The 17,418-nt window shown below is 35.5% G+C and overlaps 1 protein-coding gene across 1 annotated transcript in view; it reads left to right on the forward strand.

Moving 5' to 3' along the window:
* Positions 1-17,418, forward strand: part of LOC129228657 (nose resistant to fluoxetine protein 6-like) — a 62,017-nt gene that overhangs the window by 42,404 nt on the left and 2,195 nt on the right. The window contains exons 14-15 of the mRNA XM_054863341.1: positions 8,745-8,931; positions 13,549-13,691. Coding sequence (XP_054719316.1) covers positions 8,745-8,931; positions 13,549-13,691 — 330 coding nt within the window. The remainder of the gene's footprint in view (positions 1-8,744; positions 8,932-13,548; positions 13,692-17,418) is intronic.

Here is a 17,418-nt window from a genome sequence, read left to right on the forward strand (position 1 = left end):
TAAGCTTGAACAACTAGAAAAAATTTGTCGAAGGTAGCACGACAAGTCCAGACCGTAGTTTTAATATGAATCTCGCAGAGTAGTGTTTAACCAAAATGCAAACAAGCAAAATGCTAATAATATGAAATTGGAATCTGATCTTGTATTGTAGATTATAGAGACCCTGAAATAGGGGTGTTACCATGGATATAAATGTTATAAAAGTAAATGTGAAGCCACCTTCTTTAAAAATATATTAGAATGACGCTCAGATTGCGCAACATAAATCATCATCATCAATTTTTAAGTTATAAATAACTTATTGTATCTACTGTATAGTACTCTTACAGTGCAGTGCTTTATTATTACTACATAATCTACGTACCGTACTGTTTCATTTTTATGTCTCGCTCTCTCCCATTAAACATTGATTTTGTTCATCGTAACAGTATTTTATGTTAAATAATTCAGCTTTTTTAAAAATTACGGTAAAAATTCAGCTCTTCATGTAAGAAACGGTGATATAGTTGAAAAATAATCTAAAACAGTTTAAAAGTGTTTAAAAATGTCCAAAATGATTGAGTATGTTAATAAAAAAATCATATACACAACACTTTTCCACAACGCGAAATTTCGACTTACGCGAGGAGTCTTGGAACACATCCCTCGCGTAAGTCGCGATCCGACTGTATGTATTTTTAAAAATGGCAACAACATACTCGGAGGATATTTTACTTGAATTAAGAAGTCTAAAACTGATTTCATAAGTGTCCGACATATGACAGGTAAACTTCTTTTAAAATAAATAAATTAAAAATGATACTGAAATAAGTTTCATTTCTAGTTCCAGAATTTCTTCGCATGCTTGGCGTCATCGTTTAAAATCTAGCTTGAATGTATAATTAAAGTGTCAATCGATTGAGAACTCTCGGCGAAGCATTTGTAGAGCAAATGCTGAAAGAAGGTCAGTTTTGTTTTGGTGTTCAGGAACATTAAGCTGTGTTACTGCACCGAATCATGAAAAGTAGTAAAACAATATAAAATCATTCTCTCGTTTACCGCTCATTTTATTGATACTAGTTTCCGTAAATTACGTACTTCGTGTTCAATCAGGCTTATTTGATTTTTTGGATCGGTCATAGGGAAGGGGATTTTATTGCCGCTGATATCATTTATTGACGTCTTGGATAGTTCCATATTGAAGTATCACATACTGCTATTGTGCAGTATGTCACAATTAACTAAGTTCACTTTAGTTAATTAACTAAGGTGAGTCAAATGGTTTCAAATGTATAACATATGAGCATAGGCGCCAATATGGGGGGCAAGTGGGGGCTCGAGCCCCCCCCCCCCCCATTGAAATAAGAACTTCTTTGCTTTTAGTGCATTTTTCTTTGAAAAATGTAAAAACATTTCCGTAGGCGCCCATATGCAAAATTGTAAGGGGGGGACTCAGATATTTTAACCATGGTTTAGCATCATATTTTCCCCATGAAAACAAATTTCAGGTCAGATTAGAGTCATTCAAATTGGACATTTTCAATTACTTATCCATTAATTGCTGGAGATGAAATATTTTTACATTTTTGCAAAGAAAAAAATACTAAAAACAAGGAAGTTCTAATTTCTAACGGGGGCTCGAGCCCCCCCCCCCTGGGCACCCTATATATCAAGAGCGCCCTTGAACATTTCTTCTCCAGCCATTAATGTATAAGTCAGGGTCGTATACAAGGGGGGGGGGGGTTCTTAGGGGTCAACCCCCCCCCCCCCGAAAAGTTCGGTTTGACATTTAAATGATCGTTTATATTTAAAAATTTCCAAAAAATATTGTTCCAAAAGTCAAATGTCTTTCATATGTCTATTAATTGCATGAAACGCTTTCATAATAGATAACCCGACGACTTGAACTTTAGCACAAATATCGCAAAGCTCCGCATGAAAGTTTTTAAACCCTCCCCGAAATTATTTTCTGGTTACGGCCCTGGGTTATTAAAAATGTCAAACTTTAATAACTCTAATATGTACTGAAATCAGTTTCCATGGGGAAAATATCCTGCTAAACCATGGGGAAAATATATCAGCCCCCCCCCCCCCCCCAAAAAAAAATCGCATATGGACGCCCATGCATATGAGGCAGTGAGATGCAAAAGGATGTGAATGACAAAATTGAAAACTTTTAGATAACCATTTGAGTACAAATGTTTGGTGCACACCCTATTCCTATTCAGAGTCACAACTGACTACAACTGTATTTATGTCGAGGACTGCATACTAAGTGCCTTGCCTCCATTATTTTATATACCGATAGATGGCAGCACCATCACCGGATCGAACAGTTAATGAGAATTTAGAACTAGTCCAGGAGCTGAAGGCCGTGGTAGCCTGATCGGTAAGGCATTGGACTCGGGACCGGAGATCCTCGAGTTCGATCCTCGCTGGTCGAAGACCCACCGTCGTCATTAATGGGGACTGGGCGACGTTAAATATGCTCGTGGTCTCAAAGTCCTCCAAGTGAAACGTTACCTCTGGGGGTGCTAGTACTAGGTAGCTATTAGCTCCTGGACTAGTTCAAAATTCTCATTAACTGTTCGATCCGGTGATGGTGCAGCCATCTATCGGTATATAAAATAATGGAGGCAAGGCACTTAGTATGCAGTCCTCGACATAAATACAGTTGAAGTCAGTTGTGACTCTAGAATAGAATAGAATAGAATAGTCCATTAGCTAATAGCTACCTAGTACTAGCACCCCCAGAGGTATCGTTTAACTTGGAGGACATTGAGACCACGAGCATATTTAACGTCGCCCAGTCCCCTTTAATGGCGACGGTGGGTCTTCGACCATCGAGGTTCGAACCCAGGACCCTCCAGCCCCGAATCCGACACTCTACCGATCGGGCTACCACGGCCCCATTTGGTGCACCCGTGCACCCCTCCTCTATCTTGGGGCAAGAGATAGCACTAGTAGCAGTGGTAGGTGCTACTACACAGCATTAGAAAAAGTTTTCAATGATAACCTACCCAAGAACCGCAACTGAACATGTTTTTATTTAAAACTTGTAACTGTCCACTTGTATCCCTTCGTCTCTCACTGCTTCATATCTAAATTATCGAAACGATTGTTAACGCTTCTGCAAAATGAGCATTGGGGTGGATAATTTTTTTCCCCCTTTTTTCCCCCGGAATTCCAATTCGGCCAGGGTGTGAAAAGTTGTCCACTAGGATAAAGCAATTACATGTGAAATTTCAAGTTCGTCAGACAAAATCTTAATTATTCGCAAGGCTGTCAAAGATCGCAAATTGAGACCAAAAATGCATTTTTTCTTCTTTGTGTGCTTTTTCATTATTTTTTATGCCCGTGTTCTATTCCCGGGTTGGGCACGGTCGACTCAGCCGTTCGCCCCCTTCAGTGGGTCGATAAAATAAGTACCAAGCGTGCTTGGGAATGAAACACTGGGGTTTCCGCGTTCGGAGGACCACCTACCGGAACATCTGTTTTGCACCCTGGAATCCTTGGTCAGGAAAACTGAGATAGGCCTTGGCCCTCAGGGGCTGTCACGCCACTGAGTTAAGTTTGGTTTGACGGTGAAAAAATCTTTTTTTTTTTCTCATCATGAGCCAATTGTATTCGCATTCAGAATTTTTTCGCACAAATTTTAACAGTGAAAGGAAAGTGTTATTATTAAATAGTGATATTATTCCTTATCCATTAGCAGGCACACAGTGGAAAAAATTGTCTTATTCTGCGGCATCAAAATATTTCATAATTAATTTACTGTATGACCCAATCGCATTGCAGTACCATTCTGAAATTTTTACCACGGTAGACCACATTAGGAAGCAAAAAAAATTTTTTTTCCCCTTCTTAAAAAATATACCTTTGAAAATATCCAAGGTCAAATTGTGATTTTCATCACCTAGAAATATACATGTTACGTAACCTTGCCAAGTGACTTAAACGAAAGCCTTGCAAAGAGCTTTAAAATGACACTACTCTATCCCCCAAAGCAGCTGAGATTATTTTTCCCTTTCAACACGAGGTTGAAATCAAACCAATTCGATTCCAGGCGTAAAGAAATTAATATATAACAATACTAAGCCTCTCCTCCCCCCCCCCTCAATAAAAGATAAGCGGGAGAGTCAGTCTTTTCAGAGAACCCTTGATTTGAAAAGAAAATAACTCCTGACCACCAAGATTTTCTTCCTGGCGAAATTTTTCAATCAATGTAGGCGCGACACATTTGTTCTCGCCCGTTCTCGTCTACGTATTTAATTCCGATTGTTTACAGTTGAAGCGTCGATCGATCGTAGTCTCGATTAATATACCAAAATGTAGAGCTAAAAAAACTGGTGGATATAACAAGTGAAGTTATAACGCTAAACTCATTTTGGATCATCTGTGAAACAAGATAAACATTTTTTTTATCAGGTGTGAAAGGATCTCAGTCTTGACGGCCAAATGATAAAGGAATTAATTTTAACGACACAAATTCTGTAAACCTAATTTTTGTACATTTGTTTGTTAAACGAACCTAAGTATAGTTAATCGGTTTGATTGTAGATGGCAAAATAAAACATACTACTAACGCAGGCTGATTTCAGTTGCGCCATCTTGAAGCTAAATCAGTAACTACAAATATAAGTCCAGTTACTCATTACCTTCTCATTCGTGATCCCTCGTCATTATTGAAGTTTTTCACGACCTATTACACCAAGTGTAAACTGAAGACAAGAATTTATGTTCTTCAGCAAAAGCAACAAACATTTTAAGGAATTTCTTTTAAGGTTTGTTTTAAATACGCAAAACGTAAAGAAACGGAATGAAGTTTGTTTTAGAATTTAGAACAATTAAGATTGCTTATTTACATCAATGTGACAAAAACCTGATGTCTCTGGGTTGTTTTTAAGTTGTTATTGGTCGCCATTCACTTCGGGATTGGTTGTTAAAATGTCATGTAGCGATGTAGCCCCTTTCCCTTTCTTTAAAATTCTAATACAAAAGTAATCACACAACTTTTATGTTAAAATTCAGCTCTACTTTTAGACACAAAATATTTAAAATACTTCCAAGAATTTCAAAGATTATGAGAAATTAACCATCATTCAAACTCTAACACAAGAAAATACGGCATTTCTACAATGATATAAAAGCAGTGGCAAAGATTAATTACGTTCATAATATTTTTTTTTACCATAAAACCATCCAAGGAAGTATGATAACTCAAGGTTTGCAAAATTTTAATTTATCAACATACCCAAGTTTCAAGAAAGCATCTAATCAAGGACGGATCCAGGATTTTGGATATGGATCTTTTTTGAGCAGTCACGATTGGTTATTGTTTTCATTTGACCGTCCTTGATGTTTGGTTCCTTTTCCAGCTTGGACCAGGGGCCTATGCAGGTGCGGCTCCTCTGGTGCTGAGCCCTGTCCGCCGGAATCCGCTTCTCCTGGACGGGGCTCCATGTCCTACACCCACGCGTGCTCACACACACGTGCCTTCGCACACGCACCCACACGCGCCTTCGCACACATACACAACACCTATGTGCACACACACAGGTCTATGTACACACACACGCACGGGTACACACACACGCACACATGCCTACAGACACAACTATACACACGTAACTGCCCAGGAGGAGGGGCAGGTTTAGAGGGATAAGAGCCGTTTCTGGAAACATAGTAGGGGCTTGTCGCAACTAGTGATTGCGAAACACATAATTTGAATTTAAAATATCAGAATTTAAATTTTTTTTACTTCCTTTTACAAAACAGGAAGTATTGTATTCTCGAAAAAAATTTCACTCAAAAATCGACCTTAATTTCCATTTTGTTCACCCCCGAATGAATGTTGAGTTTTTTTTTTTTTTTTCGACTCGACCACACGTGGATAAGCGCCTAAGAACGTATAGACACGCGAAATATTCATTTTGACGATTTCCGAGTTAATTACAACGAGTTTTCTCGTGACGTCTGTATGTACGCATGTATGTATGTATGTATGTGCGGATATACGTACGTGCGGCTGTGCGTATATGCGTATGTATGTCGCATAACTCAAGAACAGTATGTCCTAGAGAGTTGAAATTTAGTACGTAGACTCCTAGTGGGGTCTAGTTGTGCACCTCCCGTTTCGGTTGTATTCGGGTGTTTTTAAGGGGGTCTTTTGCAACTTTTTGGAGGGAAATCATTGTTAATTTCGTCTGTATTATGTCTTCACTCACAATCTCGAGTAATTCTCTTTGATGAACACTCGAGAAGATTGTTTCACTCAGTTTATGGACTTACCGATTTTGAAAGACTATTACTTAACTTACATTGTCTGTTATAATCCTGCGTTTTGCTTCCGGGTTTGAATTGTTGCCAGAAACAATGAAAAATAATAGTAATTATAAATTTAAAATATTTCCGCTTATTAAATGTTACCACAAACAATGAATAAATGAATTGACAATAAGTTTAACACATCAGTTTTAAGGCTGAACCTAAGCAATTATGTACGAGTATATGTGACGTTTTTAAAAGCTTTCTTTCTTTCACTGTACTTGAATAAAATTCATTCGCAACTCCAGAGCTCAAATACGCCACTTTCCGGTGATTAACAGTACTAATGAAAAAGGTAAAACATTTCGTTCCACGTGTTTTTTTTTTTTTTTTTTTTTGTGTGTGTGTGGGGGGTGGTGGTAAATTACTGATGTAATTTCAGAGGAATAGAAAAGAAAGCTTTTCTCAAGCACGATGAAAAATTGCTGTCATTCATTAAGCTTCAAAGCAAGTTATAAGTTTCGGCATTTGTTTGTTTTACCTTTTTTGTCCGCCATTAGACAGTAGCTGCAGCACCCCTATAGTTCGTTGGAGTTGCGAATTTTAAATTCAAGCATACAAACCAGCAATACTGAAAAAAGATTAATGAAAAAAAAAAAGTTATTATTTCTTTATGCGTAACCGTAATACATTTATATTAAAATAAAAGTCCATGTCGTTTTTTTTTTTTTTTTTTTTTTTTTTTTTTCTTAATAAGGATAGGTAACAAGAAAATACGTTTTAGCTTTCAAAAACTTTCACTTCAAATAAATTTTAAAGCCAAAAAACTTTAAAATAAAATTTAAAATGTTTTTTAGATCAAAAGACTATTTCTATAAACTTGGATTGTACTAAAAAGTATGAAATAAACGAAGTTGATTTCCGATTACAACACCCAAAAATTGAAGTTGATCTTAATATATATACCTATGTTTATGTAAATTCTAAAGCAGCCAATAAATTTAAAATTAAAATTTTGAGAAAAAAATATAGGCTGTATAGTAAAAGCTATTCGTACAGAATTGTATACCATCCATTTCTTTGCTCAAATTTTTAATTTTAAATTTATTGGCTGCTTTAGAATGAACATAAACATACATATGTATATTAAGATCAACTTTAATTTTTGGGTGTTGCAATCAAAAAATCTTTTATTTCATACTTTTTAGTACGATCCAAGCTTGTAGAAATAGTCTTCAGAATTAAATAACATTTTTTATATTTTATTAAATTCATCTGCCTTAGTTGCCAATTCAGCAACTAATTTCCCGCCAAGTTCCTCGTAAAGATAAAGGCATTCTGTAAACGTTGCTTCACTGTCTTCGTTGTATCAACGCGGGGAAAACAGCTAGGCACTCCGTGCTCACTATACTAGTACATTAAAAATTCAGTAATGTAATTTAAAATTTGCTAAGAAAGAAATAGCTTCTTTTTTTTTGGAAAAAAAAACAGCATATGAATATCAGGTTAAAAATGTATTTTCAACTATAATAAATTTTCAACAAATGCATTTTCAACTAATATTCGTTAATTTTCTTACTCACTAAAATTTTTAAATATTTTTCCCTCATGGATAAACGAAGAGAAAATGATTTCTGTACTTAAATTACGTTTCATAATTATCACACACACATACGCACATAAAAGAGTAATATTTTTTATTATTGATGAAAAACGGCGAGTTTTTTTTCTAATGCAGTGCAAGAAAATTAAAAAATGTCACAGACTATTTCTTGGCAATATTCCGGAATTTAATGGGTTTCCACCAGTTTCCAGAGAAAAACAAGTATATTTGTCAGAAAGTTCCTGAATCTCGACAAGTTACATGAGTGCAGACTTCTCACTGTTGTAAAAACATTTTTAGCTGCCTGTGTGAAAATACATTCAGTTTTTTTTATTAGGTGTTTCGTCATCAGCTCAGTTGCGGTACTTCCCGATTGACTCAGTAATAAACAAGGGTGAAATGTAGTCTTTTGGTATTTGTAGCTTTACAAGAATTGCAGGCAAGTAAGCTGTTCAATATTTGTTCGCAATTCTACCTTAGTTTCAGTCATATTTGCTATTGGAGTTTTTCTGGTAAATCAAGAGCCAAGCTATTTTATATTATCTAAGTTTCTCTGAAGGCTTCTGATTTATTCCAGGAAAAATGAATAGCTTTTGTTGGGAAAGTTTCCGAATTCTTCAGAAAGATCTCTGGTTAATTTCAGGAAGGTTACCGACTTTTCGCAATATACTTTCCCGTTTTTTGCCAGACGGACAGAAGTAAGGTACATAAACAGTTAATTATTTTACAGGAACATTTCGGAATTGTTTTTTTTTTTTTTTTTTTTTTTTTTTTTTGCTATGATTTCTTTAGCTTTTATGAAGCTTAATGCCTCATTGAATGCGACCATTTGATTTACTCTTGCATTGATTATATTTGCTTTGATTACGAAAACAATCCTATGCCTTTGGAGCAGTCTCTGAACCTGATTGGCTGGTGCTGCGCAAGTGTTCTGGGCATTTCCTCTCTGTATGGGACCCATCGGTGGAACACGGGCTATTTCCACGAGCCAGAGGTAACAGCTACTTATGCAGCACTTCACCGCACCACCTTCACCATTGCAGTCGCATGGGTGGCTTTCGTATGTGTCACGGGGAATGCCGGTAAGTATAGAAGGCATAACTGCCGACATTGAAAAATCTCTATGTTTTAAACACTTATAATGTTTCAATAATGTACTGTCTGACCACGAATTGTATGGAAAGACTAAACATCCGTTTTACAGCCGGAAATGGACGAATCTATTTTTTTTTTTTACCGATGTCAGCTTTTGCAGAAGCAGAGTCTCATTTAAATGAGCGGAATACGCGCATCAAATTTTTACTTTTCCCCCTTATTCACACAGATTCGTCTTATCTGGACGTTTGAAAATTCCATGCAATCCATGGTTAAACAGTACAAGTAAATCAGGTTACTAAACTATTTTAGCAACACGTAACATACCGGTACACATTCAATTTTAAAAAATCTTACGCAAAAACAAATAAAATGCGAAAATTTTACACCTAATACGCAAAAGTTGGCACGGGTATTAAAAGTTATGTAAATTATGCATGTTTAGCCTACTTTCCCAGTAAAAGACAGAAAAAGAAGCAAAAAGCATGAAAGAAGGCTTAATGCATCTTAAAATATCGCAAAAAACAAAAAAAAAAGTCAAAAATAAATAATATAGTTAAATAAATATCGAAAAATTAAAAATTTGAAAGTAGAGTATTGAGATGGACGAAAATGTCTGCTGTCTGTTTGTCCCCCCTTCCCCAATAACTTTTGACTGAATAGTCGGATTCGAACAAACTTTATTTTGTTCGAAAGATCTCGGCAAGGACACCTCATTCCCATATTTCACTTTTTGATTTGAACAATTTTTTGTTCAATTTTGAGAAAATCAAAAAAACTACGCATACGAGGAAATTCAAGGCAATCTCGAACATAGAGGCGAATTTGCTTCGAACAAACTTTGAAGGAAACAGCTTTTGATGAAAAACATGTATGTAAATTATCTTTTTGCTTTGAATAATTTTCCGTTCAATTTTGAACAGTTCAAATCCCTTAACATTAGCGCCTGCGTGGGAAACTTAAAGTTAATGTAGATTCCGAACTTGAAGGCGAATTAACTTCAAATTTTTTTGGAAATAGCTCTTGACGACAAACCCCCGACTCCGACAGTTTGGGCTACCTGACTCCGACACCCCGACTTCGACGCTTTGGCAAAAATTTATACACGGAGGACAATGATAGACTCCGACTCTTGGAATTTTTACTCCGACTCCTTTATTCCAAAATAAGTCCGACTCTGACTCCGCAAACATTGGCAGAGTTACGGACTTTGTGAAATGACCGATTCCAACTCCGAGTCTTTGAATTAAATACCTGACTCTTTTGCCCCAAAATGAGATTGAGTCCGACTCCGCAGACATGGTTTTTACTGTGAGATAATTATTGTTAATATATGATTTATTTTTATTTTCACTCTAAAGTTTTAATTTATGTATTCAGTTTTTGGCGGAGAAATTCAGTCCTTTATGTTTCTGCTTAAAAATGTGCGCAGACGATTTTTTTTTATGACAGTGAAAATTATTTCTTTAAGTTGACATTTTATTGTTTTTATTAATTTTTGAAATTACATTAATTTATTTTTAAATTATTTTTTGGCAACAGGAGAAAAACAAACGATTTTTTTTATATATGATGTATATTTTATCGTTGTCATGTTGCTACTTATGCCACTCGGGGACCCGATCTCGAGTAGCAATGCTACTCGATTTTAAGGCAGATGGGTACGGCTTCCGTCTTAATCTAGCGCCTATTTCCAGGTGGAAGTCCGATTTGGCTCAGACAACACTTTAAAGGGCAGCACCATCTACGGACAGTTCGACACTTTAGAACGAGACTAGAAGCCGAATAACTTTCTGGCCTAGCACCCCCATCGTTTCACTTGGAGGACATTGTGACCACAAGCGTATTTAACGTCCCCCAGTCACCCTTCGTGAAGACGGTGGATCTTCAACCGGCTAAGTCGAATCAGGGACCCTCCGGTCACAAGTCCGATGCCTTATTTTAATGATCTTATTAATTTTAATTATTTTTCTTTTCTTTTTGAAAGCGGCTAAAGATTTTTTTTTTTTGATGGAATAAAATGTATTTGCTGCTTTGTTTAAAAGGTGCTGCTACTTTATTTGTTCGTTTATTTATTTTTTTACGCGTCTAATGATGAACGAAGCATATTTCATTTCTAGATATCGGCTTAAAATATTTTAAAAAATATAGTAAAAATGATTTGCGATTTTATTTAATTTTGAGAATTTTGATCAGATACTAGAGAGCTGATTGGTATACGGGAAAGTAGGCTCGTTTAGTTCTAGGCAGAACTTCTTGTTTGAATGTTATAGTATGTGAAGGAATGGAGATTTACTTTTGATTTTAAGAGCTATAAGGTAAACACACCGGTAGTGGCTACTGTTTCAGTAGTAGTCACTAACTTTTCTGTATTTTTATTGTTCTTACATAATTTTATTATTTGAACAAATGTTTCAGTTTATTTAAAAAAATAAATTTTATTCTGGCAACACTTTACTTTTTGTTGTTCATTTTTTTAAATATTTTGAATGTGATATACGTCAATGTCAGTATCTGTTAAAATTTCAAGGTTCAAGCTTTTTTTTTTGTGAGTGGTTTTTTTTTTGGAGGGGGGGGGATTTTACATGAAAAACTAGGTAACTCAAGTAGCCATATCATGCATTGAAAGCACGCCACGCCGCATCCAAGCTGTGATAGCAGCAAAAGAGTTACTAAATATTAAATAATTATTTTTTACTTATAAATAGTATCGATCAGAAGATACTTTACGTTTAATAAGTTTAACTCATATATTAACTAAACTTTAAAATGTGTTTAAATAATAAATCTATGTAACAACAATAAAAATACAGGAAAGTTTGAGTACACTAATTTGACCACCCTCTGTATAAGCAAGAGAAGAAGGTGCAACACTAAAAGGCACAAAAAGAAATAAAAAATTAAACAGCTAAATAACGGTTTGAATCTCGAATTAATGAATTACTATACGGCTTTTAAAATGTTAAAAGAAAAAAAAATTAAGAAATACAAAAAATAACAACAGGTACCATACCATCCCATACACATATTTGGAACAAAGTAATTCGAAACTAAAGGGAATAGTGACGATTACTATGGAATGAATGAGTATTTTACTGCAAGTGCACAAAGCTTAATCACAGTTTAGAAGCATTCATTATGATTTGCCAAATATAGACTCTACACTATCCTGATGGGCAATGAAGGTATGTAGCAAAGCGTTCAAAGCGGGGCTTAATTTGCGTGGGAGCTCACAGGAACAGAGCTCCTGCACTTCTTTACAATTGTAAGCAAATATTAACATTTTACGCCAAATATACGAACGAAAACAAGTTCTGAGGACTATAGGGCTCCCTAATGTTTTTTGTCAGAAATTAAGCCCTGATTCAAAGTTCAAGTTACGCCCCTCCACTGCCCCCCCCCCCCCCCCAAAAAGAATCTATTTCCAGTTTTTATTATAAACTTTTCACTTATTTGAAGTTTGGGCCTTTCATTTCGAGTTTATCCCGGAGGAAGGGAGATCAAAGCGTATATATTCACCACAAATAATATCGAAAATCAACAAAATCACGCCTGCTTGTATGCTACTATACAGGCTATAAATTGTGCCCCCCCCCCCTGTAACAAAATCCTGTAGGGCCCCTCCCCAGAGGCCAGCAGTGTATGTTTGCAACGTTAATAAATCTTAGTGCGAGTTTTTTTTTTTTTTTTTAATTTTTTTTTTCAAGTTCTAGGGCCATTGGCCCCTAAAAAACGTGTCCCCCTTTCGCACTGCGGGTACACAGATCCGGGCATACTACTATACTAATATCTCAAAGCCTGAACTCCCTAAACGGCCAGGGCTAATCCAACCTGTTGAAGCTGCCAAAAAATTAAGGGAAAACTTGCCAAAAAATCTTATCCGGCTTATAACTTTGATTTTTGAGCAATCACGATTGCTTATTGCTTTCACTTGACTGTTTTGATGTCCTACGATTTTTTTTCCCACCAGCACCCTCTGCAGCACCACTGTCGACCGGCCTCACGATGCTGCTCCTCTAGCGAAAACCGTCTCTAGGTTACGTCAATATCCTACACTTGCACGCATACATACACACACCTACATACACACAAACACATACATACACCTACACACACAAACACATACGCACACACGCATACATACACAACTACACAGACACACATACATACACACACCTACACACACATATACGTACGCATACATACACAAACATACATATGCACACATACATACACACATAAACACTCATACCTGCATACAGACACACACTCTTGCCTGCACACAGACACAAAGACATGTCTACACACACAAATATACATACGCGTACCCACACACACATATACACACGCCTACATACACACACACACACACACACACACACACACACACACACACACACTCGTGATTGCGAAAGACATAATTTGAATTTCAGATGTCAAAATTCAAATTAATTTTTAATTTTTTTTTTTTTTTTTTTTTTGTTACAGAACTTTAACAAGCTTCTTTCTTACAATTTTAAATGCGCTCGATGAAACATTTATTCATATTTTTCATCTAAGGTTTGATCATTTGCAGACAATCGTAAGTTGATTTTTTTTTCCAGAGCTGATCTCCTCTTTCTTGAAATGCCGCCCTTTTATATTGATGAGCCGATTGTCTTTCATGGCTTACATGGCGCAAGGACCCGTCATTTGGACGCGTTACGGGTCGCTTAAGGAAAGAATATTTTTCAGCCATTTCAACATGGTAAGTGACATGTTTGATTGGTATTTCTAAATTTGATAAGGGAAGCGTATCACTGGTTTTTATGAACTTGATAAAAATGCTAGCGAATCAGAAGTTGTATGTAAGTTTATACATTGCGTTTAGCTCTATAAGAAAAAGAAGAGAAGTTGTTTTTAAAATACTTAAAAGTCTAGTTACTGTAAAAAAATTCTGAACCGTCCCTGTTTCCGTGTTACGTTTCGGGATTTCAATGGTTTTTATCCACTTCCTGGAAATATCAAGTATCATTGTCAAAAAGTTTCCTGAATTGCTACAAGTTGTCCAAATTCAGACTTCTCTCTGTTGTAAAAAGTATTTTTAACTCCCAGTTTAGAGATTAACTAAGAGTATTTATAAGGTGTATCGGCTTCAGGTAGACTATGACTCGTCCATGCTGATTAAACTCCCAAAGGGAGCAAATAAGTATGGACTACGTAGCTTTGCAAGAATTGCAATCAAGCGAGATGCTTAATGCCTGCAATTCTGGCTTAGCTTCGGCCATTTTTGCAATATTGCTTTTGCAACTGTCTTGAGTTAATCAGGAAAGTGATGCCAAGCTGTTATATTATCACTACCTAAGATTACTCTTAAGTTCTGGAGACACGACTGACTTTAAATGGGAAGATTTCTGGATTTTTCAGGAAGGTTACTGAATTTTAGCGGAAAACGTTCCTGGTTTTTGCGAGATATGTTACTGGCAGAAATTGGGCACATCAGCTGCCTATTATTTTCCAGGAATGTTTCTGAATCGTTTTTACAGTGTAGTATTGTTTCTTTTTTTTCAGTGATGCCAATTTCCCGCCATTCAAGTCATATACCCTATTTTCCTCATTTATTCTCAAGTCCCGATTTTTGGCCGAAAACTAAGCCTTTTCTTGTAGCTTTAATTTTCATAAGATTTATATTTTTAAAATCATATCTTCTGTTCTTCTGTAAAGATAAAAAAAACCTTCAGATTAAGAAAATAAAAGAAAAAGTCGGAAAATTTGTAAACTCATGGAGAAGTATATTTTGGGAATACGCCACGGTGAACACGTGTTTTGCCGAATATTGAAAGCACTAGTTTGAGATTTCAATCCTTTTGCATCCAGTAAATGTTTAATTTATTTTGAATGTTATTTGAACTTATGCTACGTAAAAAAAAATTTCTTATGATTGAAGTTAAAAATATTCATTTAAATTATTGTTTCCATAATGAAAGATATGATTCATAGCAAGTTTTATTTTAAGTCATAAAAAAAATTTTTATTTTCGCAGATTCGATTTTATTTATTGTTAGTACATAGTTACTTATTTTTAGGAAAATACTAAATGAAGATTCATATAGTTTGTTTAATACATTACATTTGCTTTCAAAATACAGCAGATTTTCGATAATTCGACACTTTATAACACGGAAAGTCCACCGAAACGAGCTGATGTGTGAATCACATGACTTCCTTTTACTCCAATTTAATGTCATTTCCCCATCATTGGCAATTTTAATGTGATTCAATAGTTTACTCTCTAAATATCACCAACAGTGGCCAAATTAAAATCAAATAAAAATAATAATAATAATAATAAAATCGCCAAATTTGTTGCCAAGTTGGCGACAAAGCTTGGCGACCAAGAGACTGGCGATATTTCGCCAAGTGTCCGATAAATTATGACACCACTTGAGTTTACATCGAAATTAACAATGATTTCCCCCCAAAAAGTGGCAAAAGACCCCCTTAGGAACATCCGAATGCAACCAAAAGAGAAGGTGCACAACTAGACCCCACTAGGAGTCTACGTACCAAATTTCAACTTTCTAGGACATACCGTTTTTGAGTTATGCGAGACACATACGCACATACATACGGACGTCACGAGAAAAATCGTTGTAATTAACTCGGGGGTTGTCAAAATGGATATTTCGGGTGTCTGTACGTTCCTAGGCATATATCCACGTGTGATCGGGTCGAGAAAAAAAAACTCAATATTGATTCGGGGGCGAGAAAAATGGAAATTGAGGCAGATATTTGAGCGAAAAATTTTTCGCGAATACAATACTTCCTTTTTTGTAGAAGCAAGTAAAAAGAAAAATTGACGCTCTGGTTATCTCTTTTGAAGTATGAAACATATCTCAGCAAGAACAAAAAGCGTCATCTTACCTTACAGATCGTATGATGACGAACAGCTAGAAGTAAACATTAAGAGAAAAATGCTTTGAAAATGCATCCAAACGGCATAAATTGGAAGGACCAGTATGTTCTCGTCTCAAACCCTAAAATAACATGTTCAAAGCATGTTGTCCACCTATATGACCAAAAGTATTGGGACACGTTCAAAAATTCCCATTTTTACCGATTTTCTCGACAAAATAAGAGAACAATTGTTCTATAATTTTTTTCACATAAAAGATATACTCCAGCTCTCATTTTCCAATTAAAATTAAATCTACTATTCTTTTAAGGGACCAGCAACAAATTGAGAAAACAAAAATAAGTTTTTAATCATCCTTCATTGTGAATAGCTGGGAATAAGCTGTAAATTTCAGAAATAAGTTGACAAACTATGGAATTTATATTTATATTTTCACGAAACTAGCTCTTATACCCACGAAGATACATCTAAGCATTTTTTTTAAATACATTTTTTTTTTCGGTTTATACAAGCAGATTTTTCTGTCAAACGTAACTAAACTTTCAGAAGATTTGAGAGCATACAAGAGAAGCATAATAATAAAATTTGAAATTGAACGATTGAAAATTTAACCAAATATAAACGTTTAAAGCAATTATTTTTTCACTGCACATGTGCGAAAGATAGCAATTTTTTAACTTCATAACACAAAGCCGTGATAGATCCTGCAACTCATAGCAAAAGTCCAGCTCGACATCTTTAAAATTTAAAAAGTTATCAGCGATCTAATGAGCTGAATTTTAGTAATTCTTCGATAGGCGACGAATTGTGAGGGATCGTTCGTAAATAATCCGTTTACAGTCGAACCTGTTTATCTCGAACCTGCCTATCTCAAAAACCTCTCTATGTCGAAGTTTTTCATTTTCCCTGCACATAAAGTATTAATTCAATGTTTTCCCCCATGGAAAACCTATATATCTCGAATTTCAACTAAATTGTCTTTCTTGAATTCGATCCCCAACGATCTTTATTAACTAGAATTTGGAGCCAAAAAGCATTTTTCTTAATATTAGCAGTCACATAATCCTCCAGAATTAAAACTTTATGTACATAAGAAGCAAGTTTTGCAGCAATTATATCCATTCGGAAACTGAGAGGAAGGGGACATTGTTGATTAGTAAAATTGCTTCCAAAGTTTTACTTTCGAGTCATTGCTCCAATTACTTATTTTTAGAACTTTTTTCAAAGTCTCATCTGTATCTCGAAACCTCCATATCTCGATTTTTTTCTTCTCTCCCGTAAAATTCGAGATAGACAGGTTCGACTGAATCAACTTTGCACTATGACAGGAAAGTGTTGCCGGCTTGCGAATTTCCCCTTACGATTCGTTACCTATCCAAGAATTATTGAAATTCGGCTCATTAGATCGCTGATAACTTTTTAAAATTGGAGGATATCCAGCTGGAATTTAAGTATGAGTTGCAGGATCTATTTGGGCTTTGGATTATGAAGGTTATAAATTGCAATCTTTCGCGCATGCGCAGTGAAAATTCAAATGCTTTAAACATTCATGTTTCATCAAATTTTCAATATTTTAACT

This window comes from Uloborus diversus, chromosome 8 (assembly GCF_026930045.1).
Source record: "Uloborus diversus isolate 005 chromosome 8, Udiv.v.3.1, whole genome shotgun sequence".
Classification (NCBI taxonomy): domain Eukaryota; kingdom Metazoa; phylum Arthropoda; class Arachnida; order Araneae; family Uloboridae; genus Uloborus; species Uloborus diversus.